The 23,419-nt window shown below is 39.3% G+C and overlaps 2 protein-coding genes, 1 long non-coding RNA gene and 1 other non-coding gene across 4 annotated transcripts in view; 2 read left to right on the forward strand and 2 right to left on the reverse strand.

The window, feature by feature from the left end:
- Window positions 1-828: 828 nt before the first annotated feature.
- Window positions 829-902, reverse strand: trnan-guu (transfer RNA asparagine (anticodon GUU)). The gene has a single exon. It is a non-coding gene; the product is annotated as a tRNA-Asn (tRNA).
- A 1,219-nt stretch (window positions 903-2,121) lies between these two features.
- LOC145425411 (E3 SUMO-protein ligase ZBED1-like) lies at window positions 2,122-4,369 on the forward strand. The gene is made up of 2 exons (XM_080298437.1): window positions 2,122-3,206; window positions 3,402-4,369. Exons 1-2 carry the CDS (start codon window positions 2,134-2,136, stop codon window positions 4,051-4,053), a joined length of 1,725 nt encoding a protein of 574 aa, XP_080154563.1. The 5' UTR covers window positions 2,122-2,133; the 3' UTR covers window positions 4,054-4,369.
- A 5,542-nt stretch (window positions 4,370-9,911) lies between these two features.
- On the reverse strand, window positions 9,912-10,866 carry LOC113017901 (uncharacterized). The gene is made up of 3 exons (XR_003271617.2): window positions 10,500-10,866; window positions 10,156-10,332; window positions 9,912-9,966 (listed from the first exon to the last, which is right to left on the reverse strand). It is a non-coding gene; the product is annotated as an uncharacterized LOC113017901 (long non-coding RNA).
- Window positions 10,867-15,154: 4,288 nt separating this feature from the next.
- Window positions 15,155-23,419, forward strand: part of LOC113018964 (obscurin-like) — a 76,001-nt gene continuing 67,736 nt past the window's right edge. Inside the window, exon 1 of the mRNA XM_080295383.1 lies at window positions 15,155-15,281. Coding sequence (XP_080151509.1) covers window positions 15,155-15,281 — 127 coding nt within the window. The remainder of the gene's footprint in view (window positions 15,282-23,419) is intronic.

A 23,419-nucleotide genomic window follows, 5' to 3' on the forward strand; every position in this document is an offset into this window, starting at 1 on the left:
GTTGGTTATGACATGATTGGTTATAAGATGGTTATAATATGGTTGGTCATGACATGATTGGGTTATAAGATGGTTATAACATGGTTGATTATAACAAGGTTATTACATGCTTGGTTATAACCAACATAACAGTTGCACTGCACGTTTATGCAGCATTTTGCATTACCTGGCAATAACAGTGATATTGTCCCTGGGTGGGCTTGAACCACCAACCTTGAACCACCTAACAAGAGAATTCTGAGTAAAACCAAAGTTACTTTCCCTAGTAACTAGTTACTCTGAAAGTAACAAGTAACTTGAAGTAACTGAGTTACTTTTGATAGAAGTAACTAGTAATGTAACTAAGTCAAATTTTTAAAGTAACTTACCCAACAGTGGTTCTAACATGGTTGGTTATAACATGATTGTAACATGGTTGGTTATAACATGTTGTAACATGGTTGATTATAACCTGTTGTAACATGGTTGGTTATAATATGGTTATAACATGGTTGGTTATAACATGTTTATAACATGGTTGGTTATAACATGTTTGTAACATGGTTGGTTATAACATGTTGTAACATGGTTGGTTATAACATGTTATAACATGGTTGGTTATAACATGTTATAACATGGTTGGTTATAACATGGTTGGCTATACCATGGTTGGCTATAACATAGTTGGTTGTAGCATGGTTGGTTATATCATGGTTATAACATGTTTGGCAATAACGTGGTTGGCAATAACATGGTTGGTTATAACATGGTATAACCAACATAGCAGTCATAATAGTTGCACTGCACGTTTGTGCAGCGTTCTGAAATACCTGGCAATAACAGTGATATCGTCCCTGGGTGGGCTTGAACCACCAACCTTTCGGTTAACAGCCGAACGCGCTAACCGATTGCGCCACAGAGACTGAGTAAAGCCAAGCAGGGGCGTTGACAGAGGACCGGGTGGCTGGATGGAGGTGCTCTGGTACTTCCTCTCCATACCGCCTTGATTGTTTAAAATATGTGATTGTAGGTAATGAACTTGGCAGCAAGTATGCAGTTGCCGACGAACAACACCACCCCAAAGATGCATATCACCCTTGATAAAACAGTTTACTGCGTTCATCAAACGGCCGTCCTGGTTATAACATGGTTATAACATGGATGGTTATAACATGGTGGTAACATTGTTGGTTATAACATGGTTATATGATTGGTTATAACATGGTTATAACATGGTTGGTTATAACATGGTTTGTTATAACATGGTTGGTTATAACATGGTTATAACATGGTTGGTTATAACATGGTTGGTTATAACATGGTTATAACATGGTTGGTTATAACATGGTGGTAACATTGTTGGTTATAACATGGTTATATGGTTGGTTATAACATGGTTATAACTTGGTTGTAACATGGTTGGTTATAACATGGTTATATAGTTGGTTATAACATGCCTATAACATGGTTGGTTATAACACGGCTATAACATAGTTGGTTATAACATGGTTATAACATTGTTGGTTATAACATGGTTGGTTATAACATGGTTATAACATGGTCGGTTATATAATGGTTATAACATGGTTGGTTATAACATTGTTATAACATGGTTGGTTATATCAGGGTTATGACATGGTTATAACATGGTTGGTTATAACATAGTTATAACATGCTTATAACATGGTTGGTTATAAGATGGTTGGTTATAACATGATTGGTTATAACATGGTTGGTTATAACATGGTTATAACATGGTTGGTTATAACATGTTGGTATCATTGTTGGTTATAACATGGTTATAACATGGTTGGTTATAGCATGGTTGGTTATAACATGGTTATAACATGGTTGGTTAAAACATGGTTGGTTATAACATGGTTGGTTATAACATGGTTGGTTATGATATGACTGGTTATAAGATGGTTATAACGTGGTTGGTTATGACATGAATGGTTATAAGATGGTTATAACATGGTTGATTATAAAATGGTTATTACATGCTTGGTTATAACTATAGCTGTCGAAATTAACGCGTTAATTGCGATAATTAAATTTTGGAATTAATTACGTTAGAATATTTAACTATTTAGCGCAACACTTAGATAAGTTTCTCCCATAATTCCACTTGATTTGTTTACCGCGCCACTGAAAATGGAGAAGCAGGAACAGGATGGCCTTCTGGATGGGGAATTTAAATACAAGAAGAACATAGATGGGACAATAAACAAACGCGTTGTAATTTGCACTCACTGTAGTAAAGAGTTTCAATTTCACCGTTCAAATTCAACCTTAAAATACCACCTTAATGCCAAACACGCGTTTGTCGGGGCAGCAGCTTCACCCGGCCTGCGTCAGACCACTCTTAGTGAACGCAGGCCACTCGGTAAGTCTTCTTTGGACAAACTGACCGACGATATAGCCAAATGGATAGCAAAGGACTGTAGACCGCTAAGCATTGTGGAGGACAAGGGCTTTGCGGATGTTTTAAAGGTTGCATCTCAGGACGCGTCCTACAAGCCCCCAGCGAGAAGCACAATAACAATTCGAATCCACGAACTGTATGAAACGGAGAAAAAGAAAAAAGAAGAGGCTTTAGTTCACACAGAATGCGTGGCTCTGACAGGAGACCACTGGACATCATTGAGTAATGACAATTACCTGGGAGTTACTGCGCATTTAATCACTGAAGCCTGGGGTCTGACATCCTTTGCGCTGACTATAATGAAAACGGAAGAGCGGCACTTTGCGGAGGCTTGTGCAGAGCAGTTCCAGACTGTTGCTCGCAGGTGGAGAATTGAGGAGAAGGTGACAACAGTAGGCACGGACAGTGCGCGCAATATGATCGCCGCGGCTCGCATCATGCCATTCAATCACATGCCGTGTACCGCGCACATTCTACAGAGATGCATCACAGTGAGTCTCGCAGACAGTGGCTTTGTCACTGCGCTGGCCAAATGCCGCAAAATTGTTGGCCATTTTAAGCACAGCCCAGCAAACACAGCAGAGCTGAACGCAGAGCAGGTGTCACTGGGGCGCAAGCAGGAGCCGTTGGCCCAGGACGTGCCTACGCACTGGAACTCCACGCTGGAGATGGTGAAGCGCTTGATCCGCAACCAAACTGCAGTAACCGCGACTCTGGATAAACAAAAGCATAAACTTGTCCTCCTGACGCCTCCAGAGTGGGACAAACTCCAGAGACTGGAGACACTTCTAGAGCCCTGCAGGTGAGCCTGTCATTGTGACCATAATTGTAGGTTTAGATTAAATGTATCAAACATACATCTTAAATCAGTTTTGTTATTATGAAAATGTCTTATTTAAAAAATTAATGAAATCAAATATTTTATTAATATTACCTAGTATTAAAAAGCTTTTTTTATTTTGCTGTCTTATCTGTGTGTGTGTGTATTCCACTGCAGATATGTGACTGAACTGCTGGGAGGAGAGGCCTACGTCTCCTGCTCTGTAGTTCTACCAGCCTTCTGCCACCTGCGCCGTGTCATGGAAGTAACTGATGAGGACCCTGCATATGTGATGAGGTTTAAAGAGAAGTTTAAGGAAGACCTTGCTTCCCGCCAGGAACATACCAACTATGCATGGCTCCAGATCGCAGCTGCACTGGACCCACGTTTTAAAGACCTACGCAGTGTGCCCAAGACTGACAGAGAAGCAGTGTGGACCACACTGGCAGGCATGCTGCATGAAGACTCTCCTAGAAGATCACGCACTGCAGAAGAAGGTCCAGCCAAGAAGAGGCTGAGCCTGCTGCAGATGGACTCTGACTCTGAGTCAGAGGAGGAGGTACAGCATGACAGAGCCATACAGCGCTACAGAGCAGAGCCCTGCACTGCCTTAGAGGACTGTCCCTTACAGTGGTGGGCAGCTCATGCAGGAGCCCACAGCCAGCTGGCCCGCCTTGCTCGCAGATACCTGGCCACTCCTGCCTCCACAGTGCCCTGTGAGAGGCTGTTCTCTGTAGCAGGGCACATTGTGAACAAGAAGAGGTCTGCTCTGCACTCAGAGAACGTGGACAAGTTGGTTTGTCTCAGCAACTGGCTGAAGGATGAGTAGACCAGAGGACCGTGTGTTTAGAGCTTGTTCTATGGTTGAATGTGATTTAAACAATACTTTTCACTGTTGTTCATATTTTTTTGCACTAATCTACCTTACCCAAAAGGATGATTGGAATTTTTTTCTATTTTGCCTGTTGAATTAGGCCTATGTTCTGTGAACTTGAAGATGTATATGGATAAAACAATGTGCTAGATTTAAACGGGTGGAAAACATTCAGTAAAAATCCCTCACAATTATTTGAAGCCCTGTTCTGCTTGTACTGCTTGTACTCACAATTAATAATAAATAAAACAAACAAGTGTGTTAAAAACCACTATCTGTCCCGATTTTTACACATATATACACATATACACATATATTTCGAGTTGCGATTAATCAATTTTTAGGCTGTGATTAATTCGCTTCCAGCACAACACCCAGCCTACGTCAGACCACGCTGAGTGAAAGCAGGCCACTCAGCGTGGTCTTAGCATTAAATAACACTAACAAGTGTGTAAAAATCCGCTATCTGTCCGTATGTTTGCACACATTTTGGTCATATTTCGAGTTGCGATTATTCATGATTAATTAATTTTTAGGCTGTGATTAATCTGATTAAAAATTGTAATCATTTGACAGCCCTAGTTATAACCAACATAACACTTGCACTGCACGTTTGTGCAGCATTCTGCATTACCTGGCAATAACAGTGATATCGTCCCTGGGTGGGCTTGAACCACCAACCTTGAACCACCTAACAAGAGAATTCTGAGTAAAACCAAAGTTACTTTCCCTAGTAACTAGTTACTCTGAAAGTAACGAGTAACTTGAAGTAACTGAGTTACTTTTGATAGAAGTAACTAGTAATGTAACTAAGTTAAAATTTTAAAGTAACACCCACAGGTGTCGAGACTGGACGGGGGACTGGGGGAGGGTGTTACGGTCTTTTTGGTTGTGGGGTAAATGATTGTGCAACAGAGACTGAGTAAAGCAGAGCAGGGGCGTCGACAGAGGACCGGGTGGCTGGATTGAGGTGCTCTGGTACTTCCTCTCCATACTGCCTTGATTAATTAAAATATGTGACTTGTAGGTAATGAACTTGGCAGTAAGTATGCAGTTGCTGAAGAACAACACAACCCCAAAGATGCATATCACCCTTAATAAAACGGTTGACTGCATTCATCAAACGGCCGTCCTGGTTATAACATGGTTGGTTATAACATTGTTGGTTATAACATGGTTATAACATGGTTGGTTATAACATGGTGGTAACATTGTTGGTTATAACATGGTTATATGGTTGGTTATAACATGGTGGTAACATGGTTTGTTATAACATGGTTGGTTATAACATGATTGGTTCAAACATGGTTGGTTATAACATGGTTGGTTATAACATGGTTGGTTATGACATGACTGGTTATAAGATGGTTATAAGATGGTTGGTTATGACATGGTTGGTTATGACATGATTGGTTATAGCATGGTTGATTATAACATGGTTATTACATGCTTGGTTATAACCAACATAACAGTTGCACTGCACGTTTGTGCAGCACCTGGCAATAACAGTGATATCGTCCCTTTGTGGGCTTGAACCACCAACCTTGAACCACCTAACAAGAAAATTCTGAGTAAAACCAAAGTTACTTTCCCTAGTAACTAGTTACTCTGAAAGTAACGAGTAACTTGAAGTAACTGAGTTACTTTTGATAGAAGTAACTAGTAATATAACGAAGTTAAAAATTTAAAGTAACTTACCCAACACTGGTTATAACATGGTTGGTTATAACATGGTTATAACATGGTTATAACATGGTTGGTTATAACATGGTTGTAACATGGTTGGTTATAACATGGTTATAACATGGTTGTTATAACATGGTTGGTTATAACATGGTTGTAACATGGTTTGTTATAACATGGTTGTAACATGGTTGGTTATAACATGGTTGTAACATGGTTGGTTATAACATGGTTGGGTACCACTTTACAATAAGTCTCCCCTTATAGATGCTAATAAATAGTTTATAGCTATATTATTAATTAATCTGTAAATGCTTTATAAACCATTATTAATGGTTTATTATGCATTAGTTAAGGGTGAGAAAAAGAAAAAAAACTGACCGGTTTCTTGCCAAATAGTGAGCCAAATGTGTTCACCTATATATTTCATCTAGAGTTGCTATATTAAACATTTCAGACTAAGTTACTATCCTGTAAGCACAATCAGCATTTGTAAACATATTTTTTATCATATAAAATTGTACTTACTCTGATAAAACAGAAACTCTAATTATTGCTCCAGACCATATGGTCCCAGAAATTAGACAGCATATCAGCTTCTTAGACCCTTACGTAAAATCAAGCCTTAGAAATCTCGGTGTCTTATTTGACAGCTCGATGTCGCTCGAGCAGCATTCTAAGCAGCTAGTCCGAAACTGTTTTTATCATTTACGGAATATTTCTAAACTCAGACTAATGGTATCAAAGCTTGAACTTGAGATGATTATTCATGCTTTTATTTCTTCTCGTTTAGACTATTGTAATGGCCTTTTTACTTGTTTTAACAAATCAGCCTTAAATCGTCTTCAGACTGTGCAGAATGCTGCAGCACGTCTCTTAACAGGCACCAAGAGAAGATCGCATATCACTCCAGTCTTGGCCTCCCTTCACTGGTTGCCTGTAAATTTTAGGTTTCAGTTTAAAATTTTAGTTCTAACCTTTAGGGCCCTGCATGGTCAGGCTCCTCAATATTTATCTGACCTGCTGAAATCACATACATCTTCTCGGGCTTTAAGGTCATTAGATCAGAGACTGTTGGTGGTACCACGCACTCGTTTTAAAACTCGTGGTGATCGGGCCTTTCAGACTGTGGCACCACGGTTGTGGAATTCTCTCCCACTGTCTCTTCGCTGCACGGACTCCATTGATTGTTTTAAGAAACAGCTGAAGACATTTTTATTTAGAAAAGCATTTGATTAATTTCTTCTTATGCTGTTTTTATAGTTTTATTGTTTTACATTGTTTTATTTACTGTTATATTGTTTTATATTCCCATTTTCTGTGTTGTAAAGCACTTTGTGATTTTTATCTGTGAAAAGCGCTATATAAATAAATTTTACTTACTTACTTACTTACTTACTTCATAAATGTATTATAAATATCCACAACTATCAATCGGAGCTTTGTTGTAAAGTGTAAAGCATAAAACAATTTATTAATGAATAATAAATATTTATAAATACCACATGGGAGACTTATTGTAAAGTGTAAAGCATAACACCATTTTTTAATGAATAATAAATATTTATAAATGCCACATGGGAGCCTTATTGTAAAGTGTAAAGCATAAAACCATTTATTAATGACTAATAAATATTTATAAATGCCAAATGGGAGCCTTATTGTAAAGTGTAAAGCATAAAACCATTTATTAATGACAAATAAACATTTATAAATGCCAAATGGGAGCGTTATTGTAAAGTGTAAAGCATAACACCATTTATTAATGACAAATAAACATTTATAAATGCCAAATGGGAGACTTATTGTAAAGTGTAAAGCATAAAACCATTTATTAATGACAAATAAACATTTATAAATGCCAAATGGGAGCCTTATTGTAAAGTGTAAAGCATAAAACCATTTATTAATGACAAATAAACATTTATAAATGCCAAATGGGAGCCTTATTGTAAAGTGTAAAGCATAACACCCTTTATTAATCACTAATAAACATTTAATTGCCAAAAGTGAGTCTTAAATGTATAATCAGTGTTGGGGAGTAACGGAATACATGTACCGCCGTTAGGTATTTAAAATACAAAATATGAGTAAATGTATTCCGTTACAGTTACCGTTTAAAAAGGTGGTATTCAGAATACAGTTACTTTGTTGAAATAAATGGATTACACTGCGGTACTTTCCTGTTTCATTTTGTCGCGGGTCAGGACTGTTTGGGTTTTGTTCGACAGCTACGTTCTGTTGTTCCAGGCGGCAGCGTTACGGTTGCCATGGTTACAGGGTGACGCTCTCTCTCTCTCTCTCTCTCTCTCTCTGCGACTGTGTGTTTCCTGGGTGAGAGAGCGCCTTTTCGTTGTTGTTGTTGTTGTGCTAAGCTAACAGGCAGAATGCTACAAGCATAGCTCTAAAGAATGTAGCATCATGGGCAGTGTAGTCCGTGCTGCAGGGAGAATGGACTGCCATACACGTTATGGGTCTGTGAGCGCGAGGAGGGAGAAAAAGGGGAGTGGAAAGGTACGAGTTGTCATCGAGGAAAAACGGGAGCTGGAAGCATTTAAATATAATAATAACCACTTCAGCCAAGAAGAGAGCCTGACGAGCCCAGTTGTAAGTAAGCTATTAAGACTCGACTGTACACCGTGCTCGTGTTTTCCTCCGAAAACAATAAGTTCCGTTGGAGCAGTCTTTCAACGCCTCTCTCTGTCTCTCGCAAGAAAAGTTGACCCACACAACAAAGTAAAGCTATTTTTCGGCTACGAGCTGACAGGGACCCCGCCGTATTAGTCAGAGGTCCCTTTACTACAGTTCGGAGTCGCGGACCTTCAGTAATAGTAATAAATCACACAGCAACAGTACATTCAGGTTGTTGAGTAACGTAACGGAATACGTTACAGAATACATTTTGGGGCATGTATTCTGTATTCTGTAATGGAATACATTTTAAAAGTAACCTTCCCAACACTGTGTATAATGTCACCATTTATAACACTTAGACCTAAATTACAATCAGTGATTGAAATAACATATAACTACTGTCAAAAATGGGAATGTATTGTAAGAGTAACACATGTAACATTAAATGTGTTTTTTAAAAGACCAAACAGTCACCCACTCCAAAAAAGGTTCATGCCAGACTGGTTCAAACTGGAAATATTTTTTGTATGTCCTTAAATAAGCGTCCCAGTGGTCCATCAGGGTGTCGCGAACCAAGCCAAGATGACCACTCAAGAACCATCAGGTGTTCCTCCAGCAACTTCTTAGTCTACGGACATGTCCTTTGATGGTCATCCAAGCCCTTTCGATATGCTGTGTATGACTGCCAGATTGAGGATCTACAAACCACCTGCTGTGATTTACAGTGTAATGTCTGTACCCTATGTTTGTCAAAACATTCTTGTAGGCTCTCCACTCATCACTGATAATGGCACTACCCAACTTAACATGCTGTCTGATCAGAGGAACAAGGTGGCGCCTTGATCGTTTTTCAACAAGTTTTAACACGAGCCTTCGCCTTTTGTCTTTAATTCCCATCATTCCAAATACCCATTTCTTCCTTTTCCATGCATTTCCAAAGCGTCCACGTGCATACTGAAAACAAAAAGAATAAAATTAAACAGAATATCTACAAAGAAACATTCAAAAAGATGGTTGCTTCTACTAATTTTTTTTACTTATGGTAAAGGTTTCCATGTTTAGAGGACACATTCAGATCTGCATCGATTCTAACAAACCTGTCTGAGAGTTTACCAACCTTTCGCTGATGACGGAGACAGCTTTCATCTATAACCACAAATTCTCTGTCACCACCAAGACGGTGTCCATTGTTTATTCTGTGTCTTTTAATTGCACGTATACAAACATGTCGAATGTGTCTTGCCATGCTACTTAGTGTTCTGGAGCTGCCAGCCACTTCATCATCCATCATATCTAATTGTCTGAGCCTGAGCCCTTGTGAAAATCTGTGATAGAAATTGAGGCAATTATTACTTACTGAGGCCCTAATTTTATTTCACAAGTCTCGTATTGGTGTTCAATTATGAAAGGTGCATTGCTATTAATGTCTACATCTACATATACCTGTAAATGAACTTCATCCAACTGAAAAGAGATGTTTTTGATTTCTCAAAGAAGGAGCCAGTTCTAATTGTTCTGGAAACTTTCCTATGACTTGCTCTTTTGCAGCACCTGAGAACATACCAATGAGTTAAGTAAAGAAATGGACCCTTAAACAAGAGCATTAATTGAAAAGATAATCACAAAATTAAGTATGAAGAAAATAATAATGAAAAGAGGTTAATGCTCCCTCTCGCATTGATAACCGAAATACTTTGTTATATTTACTACATGCACTACATTATCATGCATTATACATACCACATATATTGGTCTTTCTTCACCACGGAAATCATTTTCATCTTATGGTGACAAACAGGACATCTAAGCTTCTTTTTTAGCAGGTGTTTCTTCTGCAGCCATTTAATGAGCCTTAGTGCCTTATATTTAGTTTGTTTTCCTTCTATTCTGGCGCGCAATCTCATTCCCAGAGACATTCTGGTGGAAAAAAATGAGTAATTTATTTTATTATCACCTCGAAACACCGTAAAAATACTCTATGGGAGTCTAGTGCAAATCAGTTCAGAGTTAAAGAACTTCACATGCTATATAAAACAAGCCCTATAATCAAAAATAGTCCCACGCAAAAAAGAGGATTGTCTCACCTGTTATAATGTATCTCCGACTTTGTTATGTAGATCTAACCCGCTGGATTCATGCTAAAGAAATATGTTCTGCCGCCAAAGGGAGGGAAAACAAATTTAATTTAAACGCAGAGGAGCTTATACAACCATCCAATCACAGTTAACTTTATTAAGGAAAGCCCCTCCTCTCAGAGCGCGACAGGCAGTGGAGCGCTCTGGAAGGTCAAGCCAAAGGGGCACGAACAGACACACTGAAGGCGCTCGTTCAAGTTGCTGCGCCATGGATGGAGCAGAAGATAAAAATTTGTGTGCGTCTGCGACTTACACAGTTAGCACACGTTCGAAGAGATACAAAAAGCAGAGACTGGATGATCTAGATTGCACTAAGCCAACGATGTCAGCAGTTAGACATGAAGGTGAGTATAATGCTAGCTAGCTATCTACCGAGCCATTTGGCTGCTAGCTACAGTGGCTAACTAACATCACATAACATGTGAATAGCTCTATTACTATTGGTTATTCCAAACGATTTATGTATCTTAGTTGTATATTTTTATTTTTGTTTATGTGCATCATTCAATTTATATTAAACACCCTGGTAAGGCAGTACACATAAGAATTATTTGCCTTGTTTTAGAAATAAATTATTTTAGTATTGTAATTTAATAATTGTTTGTTCTTTAGATTCTTCTTCTAATCCTGCCCCTACTGCAACTGCCCTTCTTAACAAGGAGCGAGAGAAACTGACTTTTCTTAAGGAGAAACTGGAGTGGCAAAAGAAGAGAATTGAAGAACTGGAAGGAGAGAGAAATTTTCTCCGAAGTCAGCTATCATCCCTTACAAGTATGAAACTAGACTTGTTCCATGAACATTGTTTTTATTTTACAGTCTTCAAATAAACATTAGATAATTTATCAATCCCAGTGAAGTTCCCTTATTGTCATTGTGTTGATTAAAAGATTTTAGTCAGTTAACTTTAAGTGTTGTGCTAGTTCATTCCTAAAGAGATCTGGTTCCAAATTCAGTTCAGCCAGGTCTAACTTGATTGATTCAATTTCATAGTTCATAAGATCATAACTCCAACTTGAACTAGTAATGTAACAGCCTTACAATCAGAATTAATATAGGTTTATTATATATATATATATATATATATATATATATATATATATATTTATTTATTTATTTATTTATTAGGGGTGCAACGATACACAAAATTCACGGTTCGGTTCGATACTTTGGTGTCACGGTTCGATATTTTTTCGATACAAAAAAAATCTTCATGCATTTTTAATTTGTCATTTATTAAAATTATAAATATATATTTTAACTCAAAAGTACAGTTTTTAAATTTAACCCTAACCCTTGTGCGTGTTTTTTATTTTGACAGCGAATGCGCACCTGCGGACCACTTATGTGCAGCCCTGGTTATTTAGCTCGTCATATTGCAGCCACAGAAATTCTTTTGTCCATGAAACCATAAAGCTGCACTTTCTTTTTTCCTTATAGTCTGATTTGTCATAACTTCTCCGTTTTGTGGTAAGCTTTTCTTTGGCTGTCACTTCTTCACCCTGACCTGTCTTATTTGGCTCAGCAGAACTGAAATGCTTTTACACACGCACTCACATAAGCTCAGCGATTCTCTGCGCGATCAACCTCTCACATGTTTAAGCTTGCTGCGGGAGATTTCACTTGTCATGTTTGCATAGTAAGCTAACGATTAATAAGACGATGTCAGAGGAATTGGTGCACAAATTATCATCACTCACAGATCAGTGCTGTCGCTCTCTATACACAGTTCGCACGATTGCAAAGTGAAAGCAAAAAAACAAGCGCAAATTCAAACGCGACTTCAATATGTCACATATTGACAGTGGCTCACCGATGCCAATGACATAATTACCCAGCTACATTTCTGAAAGAATGCAAAAGCATTGACATATATTTTTCCTACAATAGCCCGACGGGCAGGGAAGAGATAGATTTTGGTAGCCCGACTTAAAAATCGCTAGCTCCGGGACGTCGGGCTAGCGATATTGCAAGCCCTGTATCTGATTGAGGAATCACTCATCTTTGGAAAAGAGAGTTTATTACAGAGAAATGGCTCTTTCCAAAATAAAAGCTATACTATCCGCTTCTTCTGGGCTATATTCTCAGCAGCATAAGGAGAATCATGTGCTAACAGCTGTCTAAATGACTCGGCTAAAGTTAGTAGCATGCTTGCTTTTTTTTGTCTGCCTCCACTTGTCTTTGCACTAGGATGATGTCGGCGTAAATGTGCAGTCATATTCGTTGTGTTCCCACTAGTGCTTTCAGGTTAATCTCGTTGAAATGACCTTAACGCCACAACACGGCAAATCTCCGTTAACGAGCTACCGCCGATCGCCCCGTGCATGGGGCTAGATGGCCAACACGTTAACGAGCTAACTGCGCTAACACACTAGTTCACACCAATGTAATTGAGCATTGCATGGCACATCCAACATACTGTTTTACTTTAGTCCATGACTCGCTTACCTTCAGGGTCATACGTCACATGAAAACCAAAATAATTCCAAACGCCAGATCTGAATGAGGTTCAATTTGCCTGTTGCAAGGAGAGCTTAACTTCTGTCTTGCTAGCTTGCCCTGCGCTCTTCCTTCTGACTATGCTGTCTGTGTGGAGCGCTCAGTGGATCTGCGCTCGACAGTGCAGCCTAGGCGGAGTAGTCGAACACAGATTCACTGAGCGCTCAACACAGACAGCATCGTCAGAAGGAAAATTGGTAAAATAAATTACAAATGTTGTATTGTTCGATACATATGCGTACCGAACCGAAAGCACTGTATCGAACGGTTCAATATCGATACGAATATCGTTGCACCCCTTATATATATATATATATATATATATAAAGACACAGATCATAAATAAAGTGGAAACAAGTTAGTATCACAGACATGAGGTGACTGATTTTCTCTGGTGATCGTTGTGTCTATGAGACAGTCAGAAGATGTGAAAACCATGAAAATGGTAAAGTTTACACTTTCATTAATATAGAGCTTGTGGAAGCTGGATGATTATACAATAACTGTGTTTAACATGAAAGTCAATCAGATTATTATTTCAGGTCCAGCAGAAGGTGATTACACCAATGTCACACCTGTGATTCAGCTCAAAGTCATTAACAAGACAAGTGAGTGCACAAAATGTGATATTTGAAATGCAAAATATACATTGGTAATTATTCTCACTGATAATAAATGCATTTGTGGACAAAACAGAGGGAGTTTGTTTTGAAATGCTTTCATTTGATCACCTCAACAGGGCAACGTGGTGACCCAGAGGAGAGCTCTGACTACAATGATGTCAATCCAAATTCAGCCACAGCTCTAAAATCTTAACAGCAGCTCTTCAGCTGTTTTTCTCTTTAAAGTTTTTTAAATGTGGGCGATTGTGGCTCAAGAGTTGGGAGTTCGCCTTGTAATTGGAAGGTTGCCGGTTCGAACCCCGGCTTGGACAGTCTTGGTCGTTGTGTCCTTGGGCAAGACACTTCACCCGTTGCCTACTGGTGGTGGTCAGAGGGCCCGGTGGCACCAGTGTCCGGCAGCCTCGCCTCTGTCAGTGCGCCCCAGGGTGGCTGTGGCTACAATGTAGCTTGCCATCACCAGTGTGTGAATTGGTGGATGACTGGATATGTAAAGCGCTTTGGGGTCCTTAGGGACTAGTAAAGTGCTATATAAATACAGGCCACTACCACTTAAAGCACCGGAGAGCAGCCATTTGGGGACGTTGTTTATTTTGGAGTCATACCAACCAAACCCAAGCAGCCTTCCAGACATATTTTGCATCCCTGTTATGTCTCTGTCATCTATAATTGGTCATGCAGTATAGGATTGAGACTTGATATGATCTTTTGGTTTTGCACTGCACGAATAAAGTGTTGCTTAAGAAGAGTTGAAGGTCATCAAAAAATGTTACTACATGCACCCAGATGCAGGCCACTTTAGATTTATACTAAATATATTTAGTGTTTTATAGATTTGTCTTATTTTTATTATATTACTTAAGCAATTTTAGATCGGAGCACCAGGACCGCCAGCTCTGACTGGTACCTGATCCACAGACCACTGAACAATATGGACCCCATGGGTTAAGGTTCAGCCACCAACTGTACTACCCAGCCTGACTCCAGAGTAGGACCCAATTAACCATGCCCCAGGCGTGGTACGCTGGACCTGTGATTTATTATGTTGCATAGAGGTTGCCTGAATCACTTTGTCTGGCCCCTCACCCAGGATCTGCACGGGTGACGCTACCAGGGGCAGATTGCTCCTGACAACTTAGTTCCCAGGATCACTGGAGCGCACAAACACCTCAACCTTCATAAGGTGGCGGTTCGAGATCTGTTGTGATGAAGAGAGAGTTGAGCGGAATTTACATTCCTACCCTTACCCATGGTCACAAGCTGTGGGTAGTGACCGAAAGAATAAGGTTGTAGATACAAGCAGCAGAAATACGATTCCTTGCTGGGCTCTCCTTTAGAGATAGGGTTCCTCACTCTCTCTGGGGTGAGGAGCTTGGTCATTCGAGAGGGAGCTTTAATGTTGCTCCTCAACATTAAAAGGAGCTGGTTGGGGTGTTTCGGGCATCTGACTGTGCCCCTTGGATGACTCCCAGGGAATATATTCTGGGAATGTCCTACCAGGAGAAAGCCCCAGGGCAGACCCAGGACCTTGATGAGCTGGAAGAGGTGACCAGGATGAGGGAAGTCTGGGCTTCTCTGCTCAAGCTGCTGCCTCTGCAACCTGAATCTGTGCAAGGTTTAGAAAATGGATGGAAGGATGTACTGTCTTAAATTTTTAAGTCATTGACTCATGTTTACTTAAGTACAAGTCATTCTTATCAACAAAATATCCATTCATTTACAACACAATAGATGCTCATTTAACATTTCTTTGCTGGAAATTGTAACCTGTTCTTCACACACCATGATATGATATTAGTTGATATGACTAGTAATATAACTAGCAAAAAGTGTACACTTGTAGATTATATGATGACTACAGGTAAAGGAGTTTGAGCCACAGAGAAGCTACTTTTTTTAGCCAGGCAAACACAAGAATGAATTCTGATTTAGTGCTGTACCACGACAATAAAATGCCTTTGCTGGAAATGGTAAGGTCTGAGAACAGTTCATTAAAGTGTGATTTACTCACAGGAATTACAGCCGTTTCTAGAAAGCATGCCGATTTCCTTTTTCAGTTCTCAGCCACTGGAAATACTTTATGGTTTCCTGCAAATCATTTTCACAGCTTGTTATTTCACACGTCAGACAGCCTCTTATTCGTTTTTCACATGCTCCAATGAGAAGCAAAAACTCAAGGGTGAGTTAATAAGAATCCGACAAGCTAAACATGGCAGCCCTTTGTTATTTACAAAGAAAAAAAGTGTCATGTATCGGTGTGTGGCAGGCAGGAAATAGGACCCAAACACAAACTCACAGGAAAACAGAACTGAACTCAAAATGCAGCTTTATTGCTGACAGGTGACAAACGATAACAGAGATACAAAGCAATACAAAACTAAACTAGGAAGCGCTAATTGTAACACATACCAGACGACAAGGGGAGAATCACACACAGCATGAGGGACGACGCGACACTGACTCAGAGAAACACAGGGTTTAAATACACTGGGAAGTAACGAGGGGAATGAGACACAGAAGGAGGGCACAGCTGGGAGAAATCAGGACTGACGAGACAAGCAAAGGAGGACACATTTACATAAGACACGGACCTTCAAAGTAAAACAGGAAGGATCACACAGAGACGCGAACTTGACACAGTGGAGACAGCAACTAAGAAACACAGAGACATAAACCATAAGGCAGAGGACTCTAAGAACAGAGGGGACACAGAGGGGAACTCAAACATGCAGACACAGACTTACACAGAACAGAGGGGACACAGAGAAACATGAAGGGCAAGGGATCGAAACTAGAAACCATAGAATAAATCACACACATAAGTACAATAATACAAAAACCACAAAGAACTAAAAACGCTGGGTCAGGAGACCCAGGACCGTGACAAAAAGAGCTTGCCTAGTACATATGCTTTTATATTTTCTACCCTGTGGTGCAGAAGCACACGCACACACGTGCTAAATGTGAACAAACCTTTTTTTTGTACATTTTTGGAACATGAACAGAGCATTGATGTTCTTTATTAATGTGACCAGAAAGTCATTAAAATGTATTATGTGGTATTTGTACTTATTGACAGTTTTGGAGGCGAGAGACGTGCTGAATGAGAGCCAGGTGTCACAGGCTGGGTCTCTGACCCAGCGCTCTGAGTTCATGTTTGTATTTGTCTCATTTTGTTATGTGATTAGTTTTTGTGTCATTTCCTATCTGTCTTTAGTTTGGGCAGTTATTGTTTATTGTTCCTCTTGTTTTCTACATTTTGGGTTCTTGTATTATTCATCACGCATTAGGTTTGTTAAGTTTGTGTTGTCATGTCTAGTTTTAGTGTTTCCTGTTTTATTCTGACAGTGTCATGTGTTCTTTGTTCATTGTATTTAGCTTTCCTCTCCTGGTCCTGTCATTAGGTTTATGTCAGTCAGCTGTTCCCCCATGTGTCTCCACTTCCCCTGATCACCTCATGTATGTATTTAAGCCCTATTTAAGTTCTACATTAGTCATAGTCTTTGCCTGTTATTTTCCACCACAGTTATAGTTATAGTTTTTGGTCTTAGTACCGCTTAGTGTTTTGTTTCTTAGTGTTTTGACAGTTTGCTTTGGTTTCCTGGTTTTCCCTTGCCGTTATCATTAAAGGATCACTTTTCTGTTCAAACTTACAACTCATTGTCCTCATCTGCTTTTGGGTCCTGTTTCATCACACATCGGCGCACCCCGCCGTGACACCAGGAGCCATGTGACTCTTATGTTAAGGTATGTGCTACAGAACAGAATGATGAAAAAAGCCATTGTGGAAACTCTAAGACAGTAGTTAGTACTGTTTTTTTTTTTTTTTTTTTTTTTTTTCCCCCTCTTCTCCTCAGGTTGGCTTGTTTCCAGATTCTGATCCCTTAGAAAGACAGAAGACCCCGCTGTAGGAACCCCCATCTTCTTACGAACCTTTTACTTGTAAGACTTTATCCAGTTGCTCATCTTGCATCATTTGCATTAATGTGATAGGCTGCAGTCTCTGATGTTGCCCTGACAGTGACTAGGGCTGTGCCATATCATACTGTTTGTATTAATACTGTTATAAACATTCATGCCAAACATCATGTTCTTTTTGTCCAAACATCATGTTCTTTTTGTCCAAACATGATGCAGTGTTGGGTAAGTTACTTTAAATTAGTAACTCGGGTTTTACTCAGAATTCTCTTGTTAATGTGTTGCTTCCGTAACTGGATACCCAGCAAGATTACCAGTCTTCTAGCTTGCTTACTTGCCACAGTGCACTATGCCACCTACCAATAGAAAGGAAAAAATAATGTGCACATTTCCATGAGAGAAATCCCACGCCTGATTCTATCCTAGCCTGCTTTTTACATCCAACACAAAAACTACAGTCGTGGCGCTTTCGATTGTACTCAGAACTCGGAAATTCTGCCTTCTGAATAGGAAGATGTAGGTAACACCAGACTGCAGATGAGCTGCATACAGGGCTGGACTGGGACAAATAAATCGTCCCGGGCATTTTGCCCACCATTATAGGAAAAATCATAAAGCCTTTGAATGAAAATAAACACTGTTGTGACAGTGATGTACACTGTTCTGATGGTATATATGTATCAATCAATTGTTTGTTGTAAGACTAAGATAATTCTTTTTTTTAAAAGTGAGACATTTTAAATGAGAATAAGAAAGTATTTCCTTGTGCCCCCCTCTCCCTGTTAATGCCCTACATGGACCCCCTGGCAGCACTTTGCTAGACCCGCCCCTGCACAGTTACCAGCTGTCAGCTACTTAGAAAAGGATCCTGGTGTTTTTTGTCTCTCAGAAACAGTTCATAACTTCCCTTCAACTCATTCATGTTAACTAAAAGGTAAACCTGTTTCTCCATCACAGCTCTGATGATTCAGTGAGGACATCTTCTGGTTTCATCTTCATGTTTCCCTCTCACCACATATTCAAACCGATATCATAACCAGCAGCTTTACAGCTGTGGCTCCAGCAAACATCAGCTGATACTAGAAATTAATATTAAATAAATTCTAACAACAGCTGATCAAGCTTAAAAGTGATGCTGTTGTTTACCGCGACATCCGCTGGTTTCCTCTTTCTGGCGCAAAGTGGGAGATAAACAAACAAGAGAGAAAAGCAGTTCAGCTGATCATTGATCAGTTTCATGATTGAAGTAGAAACAGGAGAGGGAGAGAATGAGAGAAGAAGCGGCAGCTGTGCAGCGTAAACACAGAGTAACTCCAGCTTTGTGTCTTTTTCATTGTAGCTGAAGTCCGGGACAAACTGTTCCTTTTCACCTGAATACGAAACGCGTAATATTTTTTCTGATTACGAGATGATTCCGTTTTTTACGGGACGGTTGGCAACTCTAATAATTAACCTTATGAACAAAATAAAGTTCAACATCATCATAGCACCCACCCAGCTGTATAGAAACTCCGTCATGCTAGCTAGCACGCAGTACGAAAAAGTCAGCATAACGAAAATAAACTCCACCTAAACTTGGTTCATATCTGACCCAGATGGACTGCAGGTTATAACTTCTTACCTGAAGTTCAGTTCACCTGACACTCTCGGACCAGCGGCCGCTTCGGGTCTCTCCTCTTACCTCCCTTTTCCTTCATCCACCTGCTGGCCTCCACCTCTTGCTAATGTTACTGAATCTGTGGATTCAGTAACATTAGTGAGCCATTAGTGAGCCAGAGGTGGACTTTCTCTTGCTTTTTATTAAGAGCACATGAGAAAAAAGGGAAACAAAATACTGTTTTGAAACTTGTGTTGAGCAACACGTCAAGATACATATGAGATATAATAAACTGTTGTAAGGTTGGGCTGCTTTACATATAAAATAATCAAATGAGATAAAAACTTAAGACAAGATGACAGAATTTAAGAACATAAGAAAACCTGAGAAATAAAAGGAAGAAACTTAGTATTGTGGATGTAAAAATCACGGTGAGTTGCTGGTCATTAAAAGGTGTTCCGAATGTACAGATCATGAGAAACTGCTTGCCCCTACATGAACTTCTATTATAGGTTGAAAGTATTGGAATCAGTGAAATCGAGCAAAATATGCAGTGTTGCACAGCACTAATGCTTACTCTATCGGATGCACAACAGCTAGACAACCCAAGACATGTCTGAGAGCCAAAGCAGTCAGCACCCCCGTGACCACAGCTAAAAAGGGACCTATAACAAAGCGCAGTGCTTTGCAAAATATGCAAGGAAACTGTTGCCACTAGAGGTGGAAACCACGCGAGGCAAATTCACACCATTGTGCAGTGGAGATACACAAAGAAGAAATGCTAGCAGCTGGTGATGTGTGATCCAAAATTAAACAAATGACTCAGTGAAGCATCACTGGAGCGCTTGCTAGTTGCATGACATGTGAAGAGCAAACGGTGGATGGAAATTACTACTCTTGATGCTCTTCTTTCCCACAGGGAAAGAAGAGCATCAAGCAACTGGTTAAAATAGTCAAACTCGGCAGGCAGAAAAACGTGTTTTATTACATGAAAATATTGTGCAGCTCATAACGAGTTGCAACGTGAACCTAATTTTTAGTGTTTCTTAAACAGAGACATAAGCAGGTATTTTATAATTTCACTTAAGATTTCCAGGGAAAATACAGCCTAGGCTACTTTTGTGCTTACATTTGACTTTGCTGTGTATCTACTTTTGCACTACAATGCTGAAGCTTCTGGCACCTTGTGGCAGTCGATTCACATTTTGAATTAGGCAGTCTATCATCAATGGCACAACCTCATTGGGAAAGAAGAATGAAAAATGCCCTTTCATTTTTGTTGCACTAATAAATACTGCTGCCTGCCAGCTGCAATCACTGGTAAAATGTACAGTTTTTTATCTTTATTGTCAGAAATGTCACTAATGCAGAGTTTCTTGAAAAATTATTGTAATATAACGTCAAGGCTATATTGCCTAACAGCAACTGTATAGACATTTTCAGAAGGCAGCTAGCAACACACACACTAATCAGGAGTGCATCTGAAGTCACAGTGGACCCCCCGATTTCTTTTTTTCCGTTCAATCCGCTCGCTCTCCTTTTCCCGTTTGTCTCTTTGCTGTGTTGAAGCAAGATCAGGCCCCAGGATAAGCGGCACATTTTTGGCTCAAGTTGAAATATTTAAAAGACTGATGTGTAAATTGTGTCTCAACATTACCTTTCCACCATTTGTCTGCATAAACACACTGTCTCAATTTAGAAAGTACTTGACCTAGTTTCCTTTCTTTGTTTTCAGTGTTGTCAGTGAGAGGGGTCTTCATAAGAGACTTCTTTTTACAATGTGGAACTCCAACTCCAAAACAAGGTAACTGCTGGGAAAGTTAACGAAGGTGATGTTGCTGACGATAACGTGACAGTAAAAATTATAATGGTTTTATATAATAATGCCTTTTTTATACTTGTGTTGAAATGTTGCACATTGGTGTTTCTACATCTTTGCAAAGGCACAACACTTCATGTATTATTTTATAATTAATGCTGCTGCCTGCAGTGTGTGTAGTGTTTTTCGTATCTGAGTCTGGCAGAGGGAATGTGTTACTCTCGCCTGCCTGCAGACTTAAGCTGAAACAGTGTCATTGCTGGGGATGGAGGACACATGGTTGAGTGAGTCACAAATTTCGTTGTGCAATGTTGTATTGAGAGAAAAGAAGAAAAGTCTTTCTGTTATTTTGGAAATGCTGAAGAAAACACTTCATGGCTCCTTCAAGCCTCTGCTGAAGAAAACAGTAAAAATCTTCACGCCAATCTTCACAATATTTTCCTTAAATGTCCTGTTTTCTGCATTAAAAACAAAACAAAAAACAGCCCAATATATATTTAGCAAGTATTCCAAAAGATGCAGTTGTTTTATATGCAAGGGGCAGACTTACATTAGTGGTCAAGTTCAGATCATGGAATGATTATAAAGATAAAGACCTTTTGGGAACAGTTTCTGGGACACAGATTAAGAGCGATTTTCGCATCTTTGGTAAGCAATTAAGCCTCATTCACGCCAAATGTCTATATGGTATGAGGCCGGATCAAATCTCTGCCTGATTGCTTTGGTATCTTTTTTATCTTTTAGTTATTTCTTGGATTCCAAGTGTAATTTTCCTCAACCGGTAGGCACTAAGCCCTCCTTCTGGCCAGGTATATCCATTAAGTTAAAGATTAGATGTTCTGATTTTCATTGTGCAGAACAGAGCCCGGGTTATTGAAGATTTACTTGCGTTTAGCAGGCTTTGTTAACACATGTAAACAGAAAGACATCTCATACAGAGCTGTGGATTCTTCAGATGCTCTGTAAAGCAAGGACAGTGTTACAGTCCCCTGTAATAACCCAGGGCAGCATCTGTTCAGTGAATGCAGTCTGTCACTTCAGATGAACAACAATCATCTGACCGTTTTCTACAGTAGTTCAAGGAGGCCGATCTGTTGAGTCCAGTCTCATGCACTCAAGGGTATTTTATGTATTTATTTCATTCAAAGTAATATTCATATTTTTGCACATTAAAAAGATTGGTTTGGATCTTGTCAGTGCATCTGCAGACATGGTTCTGGTTGTTGTTAGCAATCATATGTATGGCTTCCACCTGCCTCTTATGTGTGATATAAACATACACAAAACGATACAAGGGACAGACAGAAATTGAGACAAGTGCTTGAATCACTCTTGATTTGGACTGTTTGTGCATGTACATATTATAATCCTGCTTCTTTATTTTCTTTGTTCAAATCATTCTATTGTATCTAAAGAAAGTCTACATTGTACCAAATCTGCCTCGGGTGGCCTGCTGCCAGCACAGCAGAAATGTTTATTCGCAGCTGTGGCATGCTCTAAGCTTCACAGTGTTTCATCAGTGCTTGACTGTATAATTTTGAAAACAAAACAGAAGAAAAGAGATAAAAATACTGTAACAAAGACTCCTTTGGATGTGCTATAACCATTATGCATCTTTTATTTTCTTAAGTAATTTGTTTTGCAGAGTTAGTTGTGATGAATCTACAAAGTACCAATTTCTCATTATGACAGGTGGCTGGCAATACAATATTGGGTGTTGATGTGAAAAGACCATCGCTCTCTCCTTTAGCACCAAGTCTTTAGCACTCATTTCAAAGGGATTTGTGACAACAATAAAAACCCACTTATATACCGTACATTTACATTATTAAATGTCCAACAAACAAAACAGCTTAGTACTCTTGTTTAACATCTATCACGAGATACAGATTGGAAAACAATTTCCAGTGATGCATTTGGTGCACTAATGAATATTTAAATATGTTTATCATAATAAAGGAAGGTGCCACAACTAGAGTGGTGAAGCAATTTCATCTGTTCTATACCATTTTGCATGCACCCTAATAGACTTTAGAGGAATATCTCTTACATGGTGAAGCATGTGCTTACACTGAGTCTCCATTCAGACACTTTTAGAAGCATTGTCTCTTATCAAGGTGTCTCAAATCAAAGATCACAATAAGTGTAAGCAATCACAATTACATCACTGAAACAACATTGGAACAATTACAACATTTTCTGATGTCACAAACTACAAAACTCTTCTTTACCAAAGGCAACCGTTTAACATACATAAAGACCTCATCTCATTTATCTGTATTTGTTTTTCTATTGTTTTCTCTTGTTCTTAATTATTTGTAAAGCACTTTGGTCAACTTTATTTCTTTTAAATAAATGTGCTATAGATCTAAATTTGATGTTGATATTGATAAAGACCAAATAACGATACAGCTCATAT

Source organism: Astatotilapia calliptera, chromosome 3, assembly GCF_964374335.1.
Source record: "Astatotilapia calliptera chromosome 3, fAstCal68.1, whole genome shotgun sequence".
In the NCBI taxonomy this organism is placed as follows: Eukaryota; Metazoa; Chordata; class Actinopteri; order Cichliformes; family Cichlidae; genus Astatotilapia; species Astatotilapia calliptera.